This window comes from Cebidichthys violaceus, unplaced genomic scaffold (assembly GCF_023349555.1).
Source record: "Cebidichthys violaceus isolate CVI_PGR_0920_01 unplaced genomic scaffold, fCebVio1.0.p SCAF_39, whole genome shotgun sequence".
NCBI classification, from domain to species: Eukaryota; Metazoa; Chordata; class Actinopteri; order Perciformes; family Stichaeidae; genus Cebidichthys; species Cebidichthys violaceus.
The window spans coordinates 622,397-641,545 of NW_027176583.1; the positions used below are offsets into that span (position 1 = coordinate 622,397).

The window sequence follows — 19,149 nt, forward strand, 5'->3', positions numbered from 1 at the left end:
ATCATACAAAGACTTGGAACAAACTGACTCAATCGGTGAGGACAATGCAGTTTTTAAAAATACATACAGAGATGTTTGATGGAGACGGTTTGAAGACGTTACCATATTTATCGTGACTCCGGTCTGATACCAGATACGGTACGAGACAAATCGGTGTCAACTTGAGAAGCATTGCGGTGTTGAAGGAGGAATTTGTTTAGTTTTCTCAAAGTGCCAAACTAGAGCTTGCGGCTTGAGCTGCACTTGGAATGTTTGAACAGCATCAAAGTAGGTCACTTGTGGTCTGGTCGGCCTCGGGTACACGGTATCATCAGAGTGTGCAATTTAAGAGGGCAGAACCCAAAACGGTTCTGAACTTAACCTCGGAAAAGTCAGTTCACCATGTGAGAGAAGTTGCAATGAAACTGCATATCACGCAACACCATGAAGACTACAGACAGTCTTATGACATATGTGACTACAAAAATAGAGGACATTGGATGTGACATGAGGAACGACATTTAAATATTACAAACAATTGAAAATGGCCAGTTGGTTGAAATATAACCAAATATACCTCACCTGCACACCCGAGCCTCATGGCAATCCATTCAATAGATGATCAGATCTATCAGATTGACATCGCCAGTAATGTGACTAATACGCAGGAATTTGCGGCAAGGCTTCCGACAGAGCAGCTTCTCTGCACCAGCCTGTCGTGTCCGTTTCCTGTGCAAACAGTATATACTTGATTAAGGTCGATGCTCAGACATCTGTTCCCGTGGACGCACACAGAAAACACTGGCTGCAGCTCAACACAGACAGATCTACTGTAACTTATTTAAAACCATGTCCCATTCATAGAGTGCAGGTCTGTTGTAAAATGGACCGTTTGAGTTGTGTGTGGGCTGTGTTTGAAAAGGAATGAGAATATGTGAAACAGTGCGAGAGATCACGAGGAAGGAAAGGTCTCGACCAGAACAGAAGCTGCTGGAGAACTTTTATTGGTCACTTTGTGCATCAAATCCTTTACAAAAAACACAAAAATAACTTTTTATCCCTTGACATGTAAGGTTAGAATAACTTCATATAAAAAGGAGAAAACAAGCATTATATTAATAGGAATAATAGACATTTGGATATATATAGTAAATAAAAAAAAAAACAATGACCCACATCCATCTCTTAATAAATATATACACACAAGTACTGAAATACAAAAGGAGGGATCGGATGGATCCATTTTTTTTTCAGTGGATATATACACAACAATATTTCCTTAAAAAACAATCAGTTTTATCAGATAATATGTATTATATACCATAGTTATGGCAATAGAGGAGATGTTATTTTTCCGAATGTGTCTGAACCTAAATGTCATATTGCACTCCCAGAACAGCCTGACTGTACTAGACATTCATTGACCTGCTTCATCGACAGTCAGAACACGACTCTACAGGGGAAGATATATGTATATTTAATGACTATTTAATACTTACAAAGAGGCCATTTATATATTGATCTGACAAAAAAAAAAAACATATTTTAAGTCATTTCATTCACAAACAACATGGATCCTACGCTAAAAAAAAGTACAACAAACATTTACATTATTCTACCCTAATCGCATATAATGGTTGGAGAGTTTTGCACACTAAATACTGTTGTTTAGTATTAATACACTGAAGCACTGGGGCTCCGTCAACAATTTGCCGTCTTCATTTTGGGCACAGAATCCCCAACTTTACAGATGGTAAGCATCAGTGCTATGGCTTTAGGAAGCAAAAGACGAGCCGTTGTCCCCTTATAAAAAGAAACGCTGCTGCTTGCATAGCATGAGGTATAGCAGCACCGCAAATGCTCTGCACACAACAATTTACAAAAGTAGGCGTTATTATCTGAGGTGCAGCTTACTGGAAACAAAATAAAGATGTCGCAGCGATAAAACCTGTCCTCACTTGTTGATTCGTATGCACAAAAAAAAAAGGTTTTAAAATGAATCAAAATGTAATCTAATCAACATTGTGATCTATTAAGAGCTATGGCTTTTTGTTTAAATACCTCTTGTGGGACTTTTAGAATTTGTTTGACGTTTTTATACAGCATGAAGACAACATGATTTAAGTTTGAAATCAAGTCCGTAATCGCTGCATAGCTAGACGCGTAAACCACTACTCCTGACGGCTTCGTTTCATCCCTCTGGTCTGGGTGATGTCACCTCCTCCCATCCAATCAGATCTCAGTGAGGGTGAGCTTGTACATGCCGCCCATCTCCTCCATGGTGATCTGGAACGTGTCTTCGTTGGAGTAGTGCTTGATGATGTTGTCGTCCATGTGCACTAGGATCCTATTATACATCAGACATGGGCGTTAGTGACCTGTTCATTTCATCCTCAGCCCAAAAAAAACTAAGGACTAACGTCCCAAATCAAACAACGCACAAAGAAATACATCTACTGTATGTATGGATATCTGTAAAATAAGTGCAGCCAGGCTAGCCATTTCCTTTAGTCAAACATTCCTTTAAGATGTGTTGCGCTACAGCAAGAGCATGGCTCTACCTCCAATATGCAAATGCAATCATTGCACAATTTAATTTACCTTCGACATGCCAATTATGGCGATGTCAATCAAGCCTGTGTGTCGTCTGTTCCTACGGCTCGTGATTGGCTGATATGCATCACAGCAGCAGCGTGGTCTGATTGCTAATGTTCAATCCACTCGCAAATTACCAAATAAATACCCATTTAGAAATATGTCTGGAAGCTAAATCAGGCAGAAATGTCAGTGTGGTTTGGCGTAAGTGTAAAGGGGGATATGACATAAATCAGCCAATGATGAATTTGGGAAAAATCCTGCTGAAGGAGGAATATTTGGTTTTTATTTAATGTCAGGTCCTTCACAAAAGGTCCTACACATAATGCAGCGCAGTGATAATAAATGAAACTCACCCTTTCTTGCACTTCTTATAGACTTTTCCAACCTTATCCAAAGGTAATTCATACTTCTCTGAAATCTGGTTTTTAAAAAAAAATGAAAATCAATGTTAGATTATTGAAAGAAACATAAACGCTTTAACAAAGACAATTCAAATCCTTAACAGACATCTGGTTCATCTGTTAAAGCTCATCAGTTCCACTGCTGGTTCTCCATAATTACTGAACACGACCCCTGTAGCCCTGAAGCAGCCTCACACCTGCCTCTCTTCATGCTTCTATTTCTTTTTGCATTTTACACACCCTTGTTCCACATTCTCCTCTTCCGCTTTCTTCACAGGACGCCTCCATTTGCTCTTTTCCACAACATTTTTTCCCGCCCCTCCCCTCCATTACCGCATGCTTTTATTGTCCCCCTGTGTCCCTTTTTAACTCTCTCTCTCTCTTTATTTCCCCGATCCACTCCTTGTATTCTACAGTCGATGTCCTCTCACAGATTATTTAACCTTCCATTGTTTCTCAGACACACAGAGAGAACTGGAGGTCTCAAGTGCATTGGCCCGAGACCTCCAATATGAAACAAAAACATGAAGCCACCACCAGCACGATGATCTGACGTCAACTTACAGATTCCACCAGGCCTTTCAGCGTGGGATTCTTCAGCATGAGGGCGTCGAACACCTCCTCCGTCTCCTTGCGCACGTACAGCAGGACTGCGTGGCGGAAAAAGACAAAGAAAAGACGGGAATTCGTCAAAGCAAAGCATGCATGTTCATGGGTTGGACACGAAAGCAAACCGCAAAATCAGGCCTCAGACAAAAGTCACTGGCAGGAGTGAAGCGTGCATCTGCGTTAGTCTGAACAGCTTGACTGCTGGTTTGGTTCATTTGAGGATTCGGGGGCTTTACTGCATCCCTGTCTCCATTTTGAAGCAGCGAAGCACACGCACCCACATGTTTAATCCATTAGTAAAGTTAAAGATGCGCTGTTGTGAGCTAAAACACAACCCTGCCAGAATTTACAGGCACTCATCCAGGCTCAAAGAAGTGGCACTAGGCCCAGACAAAGCTCACCTAGAAAGCACACACTCAGTATACCCACCTCTGATTCACAACACTCCGTCTCCTTAAAATAGATCATGCCCTAAATAGTTGTTCTTGTGTTGTTTTCCAACCTGGCTTCTAAATACGACAAATATTTAAAGACGTAACTATGTGTATAGGACTCTTCTTCACTAGTTTGAGCTCCAGAGTGGAGCGAAACCGAATAAGAAAGAAGTGAAACAGTACGATAAGTGACTCTATGGTGGCGTTTCATAATGCAGCATATATAGGCCACAGTTCACTGTGGTCTGGAGCTGCCTGAGTTGAGACAGGACATAATTTCATGGAAGCTGTTCAGCACATTGGCAGTTCTCTCTTTCAGTCCAACGTCAACATGATCCCTTCCAAACTATTGCAGCGCTGACCATTTTTTAACTGGAAAAACACAACAGCTGTCCTGGAAAGACCTCGAACTCCACCTAAACCATTACCTCAATTTAGTTAAGTTGATTTGAGTTGATTTAAGGTCAATTGGTCATGCTTTTTGCTGAATCATGCTTCATTTGAGGCTTATATTGTATGGCTGTATAGTGATACACGAGTTATGGGCAGTTGTTGCTTCTAACACATCTTTAAGCATTTATTTACACATTTTAGTATTGAAAAAATGTTACTTGCCTATGAATAGTATTTAGGGTAAAGGGCATAGCCTTGTTTGCATGGGTGTGTGCACGTAGTTATCAGTGGTATGCTGTTGGGTCAGTGGAGGCTTTGGACACGTGTATGTGTTTTGAAGGACCTGGAATGATCACATGGCTCAGAGAGAGAGAGAGAGAGAGAGAGAGAGAGAGAGAGAGAGAGAGAGAGAGAGAGAGAGAGAGAGAGAATGTTGCCTCCAAGGGCCGACCCTAGCACACACACACACTCTTTAACACACAGATTTGCCCCCTGAGAAGAGCATAATTCACCTGATCAGCATGTGAACAGTCAAAGAATTACACTACACATACACACACACACACACACACACACACACACACACACAGACACACACACAGACAATACCTTTCTTTGGTTCCCCTCCTCTCGCCATCTTGTTTGGGGGCGCACCGAACTCCTCGTCGCTGAAGGGTAATCTCTTCATGCCCGAGCTGCAGTGGACACACACACAAATCACTCCTGAAATGCCCTTAACAAGCAGCTAACAGGCTGTAAAACTGACACGTATGCACACAATGCCAGCGCTCATTTCCTAGAAACAACCTATGGATCTCCGTATTCCATTTACTGGGAAGGAGCCAAAAGGTTGTCTCGGTTCAAAACGACTTCAAAAAGCAAGCGTGAAATCAGCGCCTCGGTGAACTCACCTGTCTTCTCCGTCTTCTGTCGGGAACGGCTGCAGAGGAAACAGACACGGAAAAATCAACTCACATGGAAGATAAGAGATTTTAAAATAAACTACCAATATAGTTTCAGAGATGGCTTTGAAGTGTGAATAGTATCAGCTATAGACATCAGAGTGTTGGGTACCCAATATTAAATTAAATTATCTTAATTTATATCCTGCAATGTATGTTTAAACGTGTGCAACTCTGTCACTGCTGCAGTACTAATTCTGCAATCCAGTCAGCCGGGTCAGAGTTACACTGCAGCAACAAGTTGTGTTGGCTGTGTTCAGTTCTACAGAAAATGTAAAAAGCTGCTGTTTTAGTGGAGCCTTTTTTCTCTCTCTGCAGCTGTATTGATTGCAGGCACGGCTGTTAATAGAATTCTATTCTGAGAGGAAACCCTGTAAACCCAAGAGTTTATCAGAAACTGATAGCGGTTCAGTCAGGTTCAATGTCCTTCGGCAACACCAAAAATAACCTCCCGGCCCTCCCTCAGCCTCGTTAGTGCAAGCTGGGACAGCTCATAATGCGGCCAGGAGGGGGCACTCAAAGGTCACGAGTAGTTAAATACATTTACTGCAAATAAAGCAGCTCACCTTACACGTCAGAGAAAACATGAAGAGTGCCTGAAATGATGTGTTCAGGACAGGCCTACACACACACACACACACACACACACACACACACACACACTCAAAGTGTGATGTCACGTGTTCATCCTGACTGGAAGAAGCAAAGCTCAGAGTCCAATCAGAGGAAGAAATAAAAACCTCGGTAAAATCTGCCACAGACAGCATCTACACATCGTCAACACTGCAGTCTGCAGTCGTCCCTTCGTCTCTAACTCTACCTCTTTATTTTCCTCTGAGCACACGAACACGTGAAGTTGGCAGAAACAGGTAGTATCTTGCAAAACCCCCGGTTCGTTTTTTGAGTTACCGGTAAATGATTCATCCCGAGAGTAAGCAGTCTGAAGCACAGCTATTGGTATCTAGGGCTCAGAGCTCCAAACCCAGAACTCAATGTTCCTGCCAACTAGCAAGCAATCGTGTCACCTCGACCCAGCTTGCCGATGAGTGGGCGGAGGCAGAAATAAAAGTGTTTATGGAACCATCTAAAGATGCAACGAATGTTACAAAACAACATGTTTATGGTCAGAAATGACAAGGCGAGACATGTTGATCCACGCTGTCTGAGGCCGGCACTCACGTGGCGCTGGAAGGTAGAGAAGTGGATGTCGGGAATGAAGAGGACGGGCTGGGTCTCGTGGTCGGTCATCATCTTGAAGATGGTCACGTCGTTGCGTTTCTGGAGGATGGGAACTTTGGCATCCACAACTGGAAGGAGAGGACGCGACAGGGAGCAGTTTAGTTTTTTATAAGGCGTCTTTAAAGTAAAGAATATTGTTCACTTAAAAAAAAAATATTGATGACTGCAGCTTTTTATCTGTTGTGACTCATAGACTTAAACTCTGGGATTAGGCGGGGAAAGAATCTACATAATATCAGTTTCAGTCCTCCGCTCATGCACGTCCTACAAGGTGAAGAGCTCAAGAGTGACTCACAGGCCAGGCCGGGGTTGAGCTCAGCGACTTTCCCTTTCCTGCGGGACTGCTTCCTCTCCTCGTCTCGGATCTTCCTCTCGGCTCCCTTGTCACAGAAGACCTTGATCTGGCAGAAGGCGCGGTGGATGGGCTTGTTGCTGCGGTTGTTGTAGCTGTAGGTGTCAATCTGCAGGTTCAGAGGGAGACCCTTCACCCCCTTCTGGGAGGAGAAGTCGGTGCTCAGACAGTTGACGGAGATGAAGATCTGCGGAGGGAGGAAGATGTTTGCGTTTAACAAAGCGCAGAGAACACGTCCGTCTTCATCCGCACAAAGTTGGAGAAACAAACAAATACGATAAAAACATCCACAAGCTTTTGTCAATTAAAGTCAACTTATACTCCTTTAATAGCTGCTTCTAAATCATGAAGGTTTTCATCAATCATTCAATCATTCACGTTCAGCATCATAGTGAAACACTGAAGGCCTTTCTGCTGCTCAGTCCTCAGACTACATTCAGTGTCCTGTGTTGCCCTCTATTGGTCAGCTACAGTAATCACAGGCTCATGTTTCTCCCTCCCTGGTGGAGATGCTCCCTCGTCCTGCTGGTGCTTGTACTGAAAACAGGTTATCATTGTGTCAACAAAACACAGTTAATCTTGACATTTTGAAAAAGCACCGAGCAGAGAGGAACCAAAGGGCGAGCAGCAGTATTATAGTTGTATTTATTAAATTCTTTTGCGTATCATATTTTCTGCAACTTTGGATTGTTCTATGATAATATTTGGGGTGAAGATTTGTACGTTTTCCGATGTGCCTACGTGTTTTTTCTTCCTGTATTTTTAATTTGTTTTGGCTGCTTTACACTTTATTTAAAGCATTGAAGAAATAATTGTCATCCTTTTTGATAACATCAGTCAACTGCCCCAGAGCAGGTAAACATAAGGGAGGGGCTGCCTTTTGCAAATACGCCACAATACATATAAACGCTGCAGAGCAATCACCCCTGGGGGGGGGGGGGGAGCCAGACACCTGCTCACACACACACACACACAAAATGAGAAAGAGAGGTAAATACAGACACACACACACACTTTTTTTTATCTGTCATCCAACATCTCATCTAATTGACGAGATGCTCAAACAACTCAGCAGGGTGGTGCTTCAAAAATACACACAAGGATGAACATCCTATGGACACAGGCCTCGAGTCATGAGACAGTTAGACCCACATCCTGGTGTGTGTGTGTGTGTGTGTGTGTGCGGCAAAGACGTTTGTGCACGTGACTAGTTGTAGTTGTAGCCCACGGACAGCGAGCCGCAGGAGATGAGCCGCGGCGCCGGGTTGTCTCTCCATCTGTTCAGCTCGTCAGTCGTCCTCCATCTCGGGCTGACGGTGGACTGAGCGCCGACATGAGGGTCAACAACAAACGATAAAATGGAAGTGGGAGAGAGGACAGGAGCTCTCCTACCCGTTGAACAGGATTCTGTTTGTTAACTGTGTGATCCGGTCTTCGTCCACCACCCCCCCCCCCTGCTGAGTTTCCTCATTCTTGCACTCTTTGCTGCACCTGTCTGGTGTGCAGAAATACCTTAACACACAGCATCACAATGAGGGGAGACAGGCAGGTTGGACGAGTCAAGAAAAAAAACACACACCACACACCTCGATGTCTCCACGCAACAAGACTAAACACACAAGAGGAGGGGAGGGACGGCGTGACAGCATCCTCACTCTTCCATTTAGGCCCCCTGGCCTCCTTTAACGAGGATCACAGTGAACAAAGCTGCTGAAGATCACCGACAAAACGGGCGTTAACACCTGAAACCTGAAGTCTGTGTCTTTGGCAAAACACACAAGACCTTAAAGAAGGAGGAGGAGTATTTGATTTTTGGCTTACGGTTTTAAGTGTGTCGACGTGAAAAGTTCAAGGCTCGCATTAAGAGTTATGAAAACCCCGTGGACCAAACACTGGTCTTGTTCTTACATACATGATGTCAGAAGCAGCTTTGTGATTTGAGTATGGCGTCTCTTCTACTGTCTTACTTTGGCCTCATCGTTGGTGTCCCAGGTGAAGGAGATGGCGTTGTAGGAAATCTCCTCGATGTTACCAATGGTGTTGAAGCTCTCCTTGTAGTCAGCTGTCACAATGAGACAACAGTTCAGTGAATTTAACAGCAGTGTGACAAAGTGTAGATAAACTTTGTCTTTATTTATGACATGCTGAGGTTTTCCCTGTTAGCTACACTGCTAAGCTGCTCATTTGACACTTTACTGCAGCCCTCTTTGTTCGTTTACTTGATGTGATTGACAGTTTGAATGTGGACAGTGGTTCTTACCAATGTCCAGACACCTCTGTTTGGCAGTGTGCTGTCTGGAGTGCCAGTACTTCCAGTGCTTCAGCTGATCGTCTCTGCACTTCTCCTCTCCAAACACCACCATCACTACACTCTGGCAGTGGATGAACACACACACACACACACACACACACACACACACACACACACACACACACACACACACACACACACACACACACAATGATGAGGTTGAAATGATAATTTAGCATTTGATTTAAAAGTGATTAATCCTATGTTGCTGTCTTGTTCCACATTTAGTTCTTGCTCTTACCCTGACTTTGGTAATGGGGTGCTGCATTCCTTTGGTGTCAACCTCCCGGAGGGTGATCGGGTAAAACTGTCCCTTGTTGAGGTACGTCATCGTCCCGTCACCTGTCTTCTGACGCAGAGACTTGGACGCCTCGAGACTGTACTCAAAGTTATTCCTAAAATACGGTAAAAAAAACAAAACAAAAGCAGCAGAATGAAGCAAACGTCAAGAATAAAACATGTAGAAAAGGCTTTTATTTTCTGTAAAGCTGGATGACAATGCAACAATAGCGTTCAAAAACCAAAGCATAATGGGGCACGCTTCATTTATCACAACGCGAGTGCGCGGGGCCAGATAACGGCCGTGTGCGCAGACTCTCGTCTTTCACGCCGAGGGTGGTCCGGTGTCTCCCTTGTGACTGCCATCAATGAGGCCGTTCTGCGGCGTTGTGTTAAAAAGCTGAATGGCGGTGGAAGCCGGACGGCGGTGCAGTCGGCGGCGCGACTTACCCCGGCACGGTGTTAAACTGAGTGTAGTCCTCAGGCGCCATGGACGCCATCCGTAACTGGATCTCCCCAGGGAAGGAAAAGACCTGCAGCGCACAAAGAAAACAGACCAAGAGTGACGTGAGGCCCACGAAGAAGAGGATGTTAAACAGCTACTTTGCTTTGATTTCCAATGATTTATTTTCATTTTAACAGCCTTCCTTTAATTCCCCCTTCACTTTTCCCTGTACAGTTGTTTTGTTGGGTTACTCTATTCTAAGGTAATTCGCCTCCAGGTAAAATAGAAAAAGAGGAGAGAGGAAGGGCTTTGGCTATTGAAGGAGAAGAGTACAGCACTTTATTGTGGTGGTGAGACAATGGCATAATAACACACTGGCCGCTATTTTGGCATGTTCAAATAAAACCAGGGAAGGCTGAGCCCACCGCTGGCTCCATGGGATCAGGTGAATATCCCATTGTGTGACGGGAGAGATCTGAGAGCGGAGAGGAGAGGAAAGGAGGGGGGAGGGGGGGTTTGTAGGGAGAGCATTAGCGGGGTTTAGAAAGAGGGGGATCGAAACACACACCTCCTGGGAACCATCCTTGTAGCTCTCGGAGAAGGTGGAGTCAGGGGGCGTGCGGGACTGGGTGCTGGGGCTGAACTGCACGGCGTTGTGGGTGAGCTGGCGGTCAAAGACGCCCCCGTGGCCGTCGGTTTCGGCGCAGTTGTTTGGCACGGTCACTGAGAAGCCGTGGGTGGGCCCCTCCGTCTTGACGGGCGGGTAGTTTGGCACGGCGGCAATGGAAACAGTGACGGTCGTGTCTGAAAAAAAAAAAATCAGCAAACCGACAATCAGATTTTCAGTTTTTCAGCTGCTCGTTGTCTGTTCGTGCTTTTGGGTGCGAACAGACCTGGTGAGGGGAACTGGGCCCTCTTCTCCTGGGACAGCTGAAGAATATTGAAGGGCCCCTTGAGGACCTGGATCCTGTTCTCCATACCGCTTTCCTGAAGGGATCCTAAGGGGTTTCCGGCCTGGATCTGGTGTCTGCAACAAACAACAATTGTTGGTGTTATCTGGCTTTTTTGTGAATCTCGTTAACCGACACACTAACAATAAAAACTCTTTCATATACCCTGATATGAGCACATCCACCATTTCAGGACCACTATTCTAATTTAACGTGTATACTTCTATGGTTTTTTCCTGTTTTGTATATGTGTTCATGGGATTTGTGTTTTTTATTCTATGTTTTCACTGCTGTGCAACCAATTTAGGGACAAATAAAGTGATTGAATACGCGTAGACAAGCAACATGAACGCACTAATACTGGATTCAGGTACTACACACCATTGAAAGCTCTCAAGCGTAATTCTTTTATGAGCAGTTAAGGCTGCACTCTGCACTGCTCACTTGTATGCAAATGTGGACTCAGAATTCGGAGAATGCGAAAGGGGCTCGAATCCCTCTGTTGCCTCCTTGCCGTGGTTCCCCTCTGCTCTTCGTGTTGTTGCGTACCTTTTGTTGGGATCCACATCACAGACCAGGGCTTCTGGCTTGCTTTGGGTTATTGTTCTCTTCTCCCTGGGCACCTGTATGGGAGGGTAAACACAGCCGCTCAGCGTCTGACCACATCAACATCCAACGCGCCGGGTCATCCTGCTGTCTATAGATCAGTTACATGACGTGAGCTCTGCCTCACAGATGCTGCTTGATGGTCGGGTGTCAGTATGGAGAAAGATCACTTAGGTAAAGCCTGTAAGGATTTTGGTGACTAACTCCCGATACAAGATTTTGCACTTTTGATTGCTTCCAGATCCACTGCTAAAAGGTCCTCCCGTTACCTTATAGTAGTCGTACAGCAGGCCGAGAGCCGCGGCGCTGTCCTCGTCCCCGTTTATGCTCATCATGGCCTTGGTGGCAGCCGTCAGCGGGTTCTCCAAAAAGGATTTCCAGGCTTCGTCTTCTGTGGTGAAGGAGCGACGCTGGCCGCCATAGCCCGGCTCGTTCTGGAGAACCAGGACCGCGCGCTTACTGTGAGGAGACAAGAGTTTCATAAGCGGTGTGTACAAATTCATTTTCAAGCTGTTAAAAGCTTTTTGAACAATGCATTTAAATTGTTTTTTATCGCGTTATTGTTCCGTTGTCAACAGTTTAAGGCGCATACCGGATGGACACTACTCATACGTGTTTAAAAAAAGCTTCTTCTCAAGCATTCCACAGATCGACTTCACAAAGCCAAGACCTGCAATCACAACCTCGCTCAGAACAGACAAACAGGTTATAAGAGCGAGAGATCAACCAATTAGATGTTCTTTATACGTAAGACCTGTTGTTCAAGCTTTTCAACGATTGTGTAACAAATCTCAGCCATCAAACCACCGAGGCGTCTCGGGTGAAAGATGCTCTACAGGCTCGTCCGGTGCGACGACTCGGGAACTTCTCATTGGCTGAGAAGCTGACCGCGAGTGACGCAAACCGACCCTGCCACATTCCAGCGCCATGCTAGTGTTTTCGCAAGAGAACCACGAGTTTTTCACTCAAAGTCTTTTCTCCTCCTCTTCCTCTTCCATCGTGTGAGGCCTTTAGGGTCACTGCTTTGTCAACAGGACAGAGTTGGACCAATGAGAACACAGCGGCTTGTGTTTCCGTGCGTCTCTTCTGCTGGTGACGTTCTTTTTAACGTGGTAAAAGAAATGAAGACACAATATCAACAAGTGACAAACGTTGATCATTTCAACACCGAACTCGGAGTAAATTTGAATGTTTGCTCAGCTTATATTTACTTAGACGTGTTAAGCCAACAAGGTGAAGTCATTATTGGAGCTCGTTGTTATTGAAGTTTCCTCTACCATGAGCTTTCCTTGTTGGAAACTACACACATCTACAAAACGCCTTCAATCATCCGGCCACTGAATCCAACTGGCTGATTTTCTGCCTCTACGAAGCGATTATGACAAAGTGTACGCTGACTGGCTCAGTTTCTATGTTGAGTATCTACAACAAATACAGCTTTTCTGTTCCACTCAATTGTTAAAGCTAAGTGATAATTAGTAATCCTATATCTAATTGTGCTATTCATAAACGGCAACCTGATAATATCCATTATTTACTGGTAATAAAACTCTAAAGGCTTGTAAACCATTACTAAAACAAAAACAACAAAAAAAAAGAGTTTGATTGTTTTTTTTAGACAGAGATTGAAAGTTAGATTTCACTTGTAGTCAGTAAGTAGTAGCATGATTTCTCTTTTTTTAAAGTACAAGAGCATTCAAAATATATATATATATATATATATATATATATATATATATATATATATATATAATATTTAGAGAACCGTGCAATGCATTTAGTATGACATTTCTGACACTTCAAACATTTGTAGAGTAAAATCCACTCGCCTCATGTGGCCCTGTGCTTGCTTAGACTCACGTCTGTGTTAGTAAAGTCGAGCCAACGCCTAGCAGGTGTACAATTTCACTCCCCTCAAAACGTCCCTCAAAAACCATACAGAATACAGGCTAAGCACTTTTTTTTTTTACCAACATGCTTTTTACTTTTACTGTTCAGGTGACGCTGTTGATCATGAACGTGCAACCGTCCATCTGCAGAGCCCGTTTCTGCAGCTGACAGCTCGCTGCTGAGGTTCATGTTTATTCCTAAACAAACATCATCGAGACTCTTATCCACATAACTGTTCCGAGCTTAAAATCAAACAATAAACCGCCCATCTCTCTCGATCACGGGACGGTTGTTTCATTCGAGCGGGGCGCCTGTGCTCGCACGACAGGTGGAGATACACCTGTACGGGCTTGAACATGACAGGTGAAATCAGCGGAGTCACACCATGGGAAACTACGAGATCGAATCGCTTTCCAGCTCGGCAGCCAAGTCTTAGAGTAAACTCACCCTGAACAAAAAATAAGATATGATCAATAACCCTAAAAAAAATAATCCGAACACTTTTTAAAACATCAGACAGCAGCTGCAGGTCAGAGGTGGACCACCGTGTTTAAAGGGGGTTTTCAGTAACCCGTCAGTGCCACGAACCCACAATAACAAAGTAAAAAAATCCCACAACATTAAAAGTATGTATTTCAAGCCTATAATGTCTCGTGCTCATTACGCATGCTGTAAATGCAGAGTCAGGACACTTACTTGTCATGCTCCTGTGACATTTCGGTCGGTCGAACTGGACTTTCTAGTTGGTACTGAAAATCCGATCCGTCTTCTTTACCGTGGAAAACTCCGCCGCTAACGCTGGATGAGGGCTGCGGCAACAAACAAGGTGTCCCCTTCTGAGAGAACGGGTTTTGTCGGCTTTTCTCGCTTTTTTTTGGGGCAATGCTGAGAAATTGAGGCCGGTTTTACCTGTGACAGGCGCGCGGATTGGATTACAGGTGGACGGGAGGGCGGGGCCGTACTGTCAATTACCCTCTCTGAGGTGGCGATTGGCTCAGCCGGTGGCCTACCTGAGTGGAGGATACTCAGGGTGAGCCAGAGGAGGAGCAGGGTTCAACAGCTGGGACTTCATCATGCTGGCTTATTCATTTGGAAAATAATGTGTGTTCAAATATTTCATTATTTTTTTGGCATGAGGTGATTAAAGAGTTAAATTAAAAGATAAAAAAAGGACAAAACAAACAAGGATGCACCAGTATTACAATTGAATCACAACTGAAAAATGTAATTACACTGTATGAGCAAAGGAACACCCTTCTTCTGTGATAATGGTTGTACGTGTAAGAGTTCAGTCCTGCCCTTCAACGGGAATCAAATTTAAAAACCTCACGGGTATCTGCAGGTATGATCAGATTCCTGGCCTCTCTTTTCCCAAAAAATCTGTAAACATCACTGCATGGAGCTCATGGAAACCCTTGATAAGCATTAATGCAAGTTAACATGAAGCTAAGAATTAAAACATGTAATAAGCTGGTTATAAAGGGTGTGTTCAGGAACCCAAATGAAGATTGAAACAGGTTTTGTTGTGGAGAAATAAATCATTTTTTCAATGTAAAAGATGTGCAGCAAAATCCAGAGGGCTTGTTTTGTACAAAACGTGTTCTGAAGTCGATATATAACATGAATACAACATGAATCTGCAGCAGTCCAGTGAGTATATTTTATTTATAGTCGTCGTCCAGGTCGGAGACAGACTTAAAAAGGTGTGTAGTGATCCTTGTGTTGAGTTTTCTCAACCTCTGATTAATAGTTTCAAAGCATGTCGCAGGATCACTTGAGTTACACACAATTGATTATTCATATGATTTTAGAAATGTGTATCTATCTTTAAATTGTAAAAGGCTGAATGTCTGTTTACATCTTTGAGCATTTTCTGAGCCTGGACATTTGTAAAAAGATCAAATGAAGTAAAATCAGACGTAAAAGTAAGTGAGGTTGACTTTACTCCGTTATAGTTCAGCATCCTCCTAAACTGTAAGTCAACCGCTCTATTCATCTCATGAACTAATACTCCCCACCTGTGTCACCGTTACTGGATGACAACACAGAGAGCTGTTGACATTCTGCTGGAGAACAGATTAGCATCAGCTAATAAGATAGTAACAGCTGCAGATCAGAAAAAAAGGCAAATTAGTCCCGAAACCTCCAGAGTCATCAAAGAGAGCAAATGAAAGGATGAAGAAGTGCATAACCAAATCAGGGGCCCACTCCACAGCGTCATGCAGCAAGTAGCATGAAGCAAATAAATGATTAGTGTCCAACTTCATAAAGTTAATAAGCTGCTGCGAGCCTATGTGACATATACTAGATTTGCGTTACTTTTCATAATCCTCTAGCTGCGATGATAAAAAAAAAAGATTTAAAAAAGTAAACATACATTCACAAAACAATCATAAAACCCCCAAACCGGAGATGAAAGGAAACACCCTGAGTGAAAACAAACAGCTTTGTTAGAAACTTAGGGAGCTTAAAAGATGCTATCAGCAATATTCAAAGTGTCTCCCCACAAACACACACTGAGACAGAAACTAACTGTAATCCCCCCCTCCCCCCCCACTCACTCACTCACTCACTGTCTGTAACACACACACACACACACACACACACACACACACACACACACACACACACACACACACACACACACACAGACTCAACCTCCTGCTCCTGGATCCTGGTTTACTGTTTATTTATCCCATTGGAAAGACACCTGCTTCTTCAGGAGCTTGTTTGTGTTTGCACTGAGGACATGGGATAATACAGGGAGGGAGGGATACAAGGATGTGTGTGTGTGTGTGTGTGTGTGTGTGTGTGTGTGTGTGTGTGTGTGTGTGTGTGTGTGTGAGGCTGGGAATATGTACCTGGGCTGCTGATGGTGGGTCTGACTTGACGCTGACTTGACAGAGAGGTCAAACCATGAGGGGAAAACACACAAAACAAAAACGAGTGGACTGAAACCTGAGGAAAGATCTGCTGAGTTATTCTCGAGAAGTAAAAGAAGCAGATTTGGACAGATCTTTGAGTAACAAGTGCGACAATACTCCAATAAATAACAGCAAAAGTCACCGACAGACATAAAAGTCCTACATTCAAAATCCAACTTAACTAAAAGTTCAGAATAATCAACAAAATGACCTGAAAGTGACAAAAGTAAAAGTGCTCCGGTAGAGGAATGTCCCCTGGTACTGATAGAATAAGACACTAACAGGTGAAGCTAGTTTAACTAGTTCATTTACAGTTAACAGGTCGTCACAACCTAAATGTCGCTCCATTGTTTGTTCACAGGGGGAATGATGACATCTGAAACGTGACAACAGATCCCAAGCTTAATAAACTCATCATGTACTTTGTTTCTTAATCTGGAACTAATAACTAATGCTGACTGTCAGATAAATGTAACATGAATACTAGAGTAAAGTCAGATCTCTATTCATCTGTGAATCTGTCTTCTGGGGTGCTGTTCTAGGATCTCTTGTGCTTTTTACACATATTAAGAAGTTTTAAAGGTGTATTATCAAGCGACACTTTAGCTGTATTTCACTTTCATGACGTGGTCTGATAGACAGGCAGGTCTCTGAGATCCTCTGCTCGGGTTTTATTTGTGTTTCCTTGTTCCAAATCAAAGTCATATAGCTTCTCAGCTTTGCAGCTCTCTGCTGCTTGATATCTGCACACTTGTTAGAAGCAGCTGACGTCTTTCTTCTGTTTACTAGATCGGCGGTAGAGACTTTGCCACAGAAGGTGACCCTAACCCACGGTCGTTGCTGGTGTTCAAACAGACAAAGAGATGATCTCATCGCCGCTTCGAAGCGAGACACGAACACACGGCGAGAAATGAAAGGTGCTGCAATAAACCACAGACGAAAGGACATCCAAGCGTGCGTCGGCAACACCCTGGATGCAACACGGAGCCGATCTCAACAGTTTCCAACGACTCAAACCCTCCAGTATGCTTCGTGACATCTTTGTCAATTTGCTTAGCGGGCTTCAACCCCCCCCCCCCCCCCCCCCCCCCTGACCTTTCTCTCCCAACCCTCCTTTCCCACTTCCCTGCTCCTGGAAGACAGTTGGTTTTTTAACGCCGTCCCGCCTCTCTCCAGGCATCGAACCGAGATGGAAATAAGATGCAAATCCATCCCACTTTTCTAGCATGTGAGCACTTGTCTGAGCCCGTAACTGTGTCGAGGTCTGTTTGAGTCACACTGGACCGTCAGTGAAGGTTTGAGGTTTGGGAGCTCACGGTGCAGCTTGCTGTTATTGGGTAAACAGCTGTGGAGCTTATGTGAATAATGAAACGGTGTTGTAATGTGTTTGAAGCTCATCATCACGCTGTTGGTCTTTATCCGACTGAATGTTAACAGGCGTCGTAAATGTGCACACAGGACGGCTGAGGTTTGGAATGAAGTGCAGGCTTGTTATTCACATCTGGATGATCCATAAACAGTATTTTATGGACTTTGAGGGATTCTCATTGCTCCTGTGTAACTTATTACTTGTTTTTTTTTTTCAATTACAGCCTCACCAGACTCTCTCCGCGGTCGTGATGTTTTTCAGTAGAATTGCTGAGGCCGGGGTTAGATGGTATCACACTGTTCCCACTGATGACAGTCAAAACACAGAGGGCACGGCAGACCCGCATGCTGCAGTGCGACTCCTAAAACACTTGAGCTAATGCACACACACACACACACACACACACACACACACACACAAACACACAGTCATTGGAGGAAACAGGCCGGTACTTTCTCCAGGTGTTATGGGATTTTGGGATTCTTGATGGAGTGTTTGTGTGTGTTTTGCTTCACAACACTGCTGATGTCTCGGCCCTGAGCGGAGGATGTTACCGACCGCTCACTGCCATTAAAAGGGAACGGTGCTATTCAATTATTGTCATTATGCAAATAACTTAGTTATTAATAAACTTGCTGCGATGAGTTGTGCAGCTGACATGATTAGTTGATTAGTCGACTGACAGAATGTTTGATGGAAACTATTTTGAGAACTGATTGATTGGAACATTTTTACTTTTGGCACAATTACTGAAGCTGCTAACTTACAGATGTAACTCATCTGTTGACCAGGTATGCTGAACCATAAAGCATATTGTCTGCTTCACACCAAGTTGGACAATTTCCAAACATGCTTTTTGCAAATAACAACACACGGTTATCTACATCAGACAACTCATTCAAAACTAAAAGCCTGTGCGTGTTGTCTGCTAAACACTGCCATTGACAATCGGCACCTGACCCAGAATGCAAATTTGAAAACATGTGTAGCCAATTAAATCACTTAGAAATCAGATTCAAGTTTGCAGTGGACTGTAATTGTGATTTTGTGAGCAGTAACAATACGTTCATGACATCTTCAGTTAAAGTAATCTGTGACTATCTCAGTATTATCAATAAACAAAAGTGTTTGTTGCCTCACATACATGGTCTGTATTTACATGACGCCGCCAATGGGAATGCAAATGCTCTTGATAACATTGTTTTACACTCAGCACATCTTGTATTTGTGTGTGAAGTTGTGATGCAACATAAATTTAGAACAGTTGATATTGTTGTGAAGGAAAGTGTTTCATAAGAGATTGGACATATTTGAATATTTGGTGCGTATGTTTTTGGTGGCGTGTGTAAACTGGAAGTCATTTTCCAAGCAATAAAAGGTCAATTAGTTCAATCAGATCAATATTATT

General features: G+C 43.7%; 1 protein-coding gene across 2 annotated transcripts; it reads right to left on the bottom strand.

The window, feature by feature from the left end:
* Window positions 1–967: 967 nt before the first annotated feature.
* grhl1 (grainyhead-like transcription factor 1) lies at window positions 968–14,305 on the bottom strand. 2 transcript variants are annotated; one of them, XM_068726462.1, is made up of 16 exons: window positions 14,145–14,305; window positions 11,828–12,017; window positions 11,397–11,575; window positions 10,896–11,029; window positions 10,571–10,806; window positions 10,008–10,090; window positions 9,520–9,673; window positions 9,228–9,339; window positions 8,935–9,029; window positions 6,911–7,154; window positions 6,556–6,683; window positions 5,326–5,354; window positions 5,024–5,109; window positions 3,543–3,628; window positions 2,931–2,995; window positions 968–2,326 (listed from the first exon to the last, which is right to left on the bottom strand). In XM_068726462.1, exons 1-16 carry the CDS (start codon window positions 14,162–14,164, stop codon window positions 2,212–2,214), a joined length of 1,956 nt encoding a protein of 651 aa, XP_068582563.1. In that variant the 5' UTR covers window positions 14,165–14,305; the 3' UTR covers window positions 968–2,211. The 2 variants fall into 2 exon arrangements, with proteins under 2 accessions (XP_068582563.1, XP_068582564.1); XM_068726463.1 differs by having other exon boundaries at window positions 11,502–11,575; window positions 14,145–14,304.
* Window positions 14,306–19,149: the final 4,844 nt, after the last annotated feature.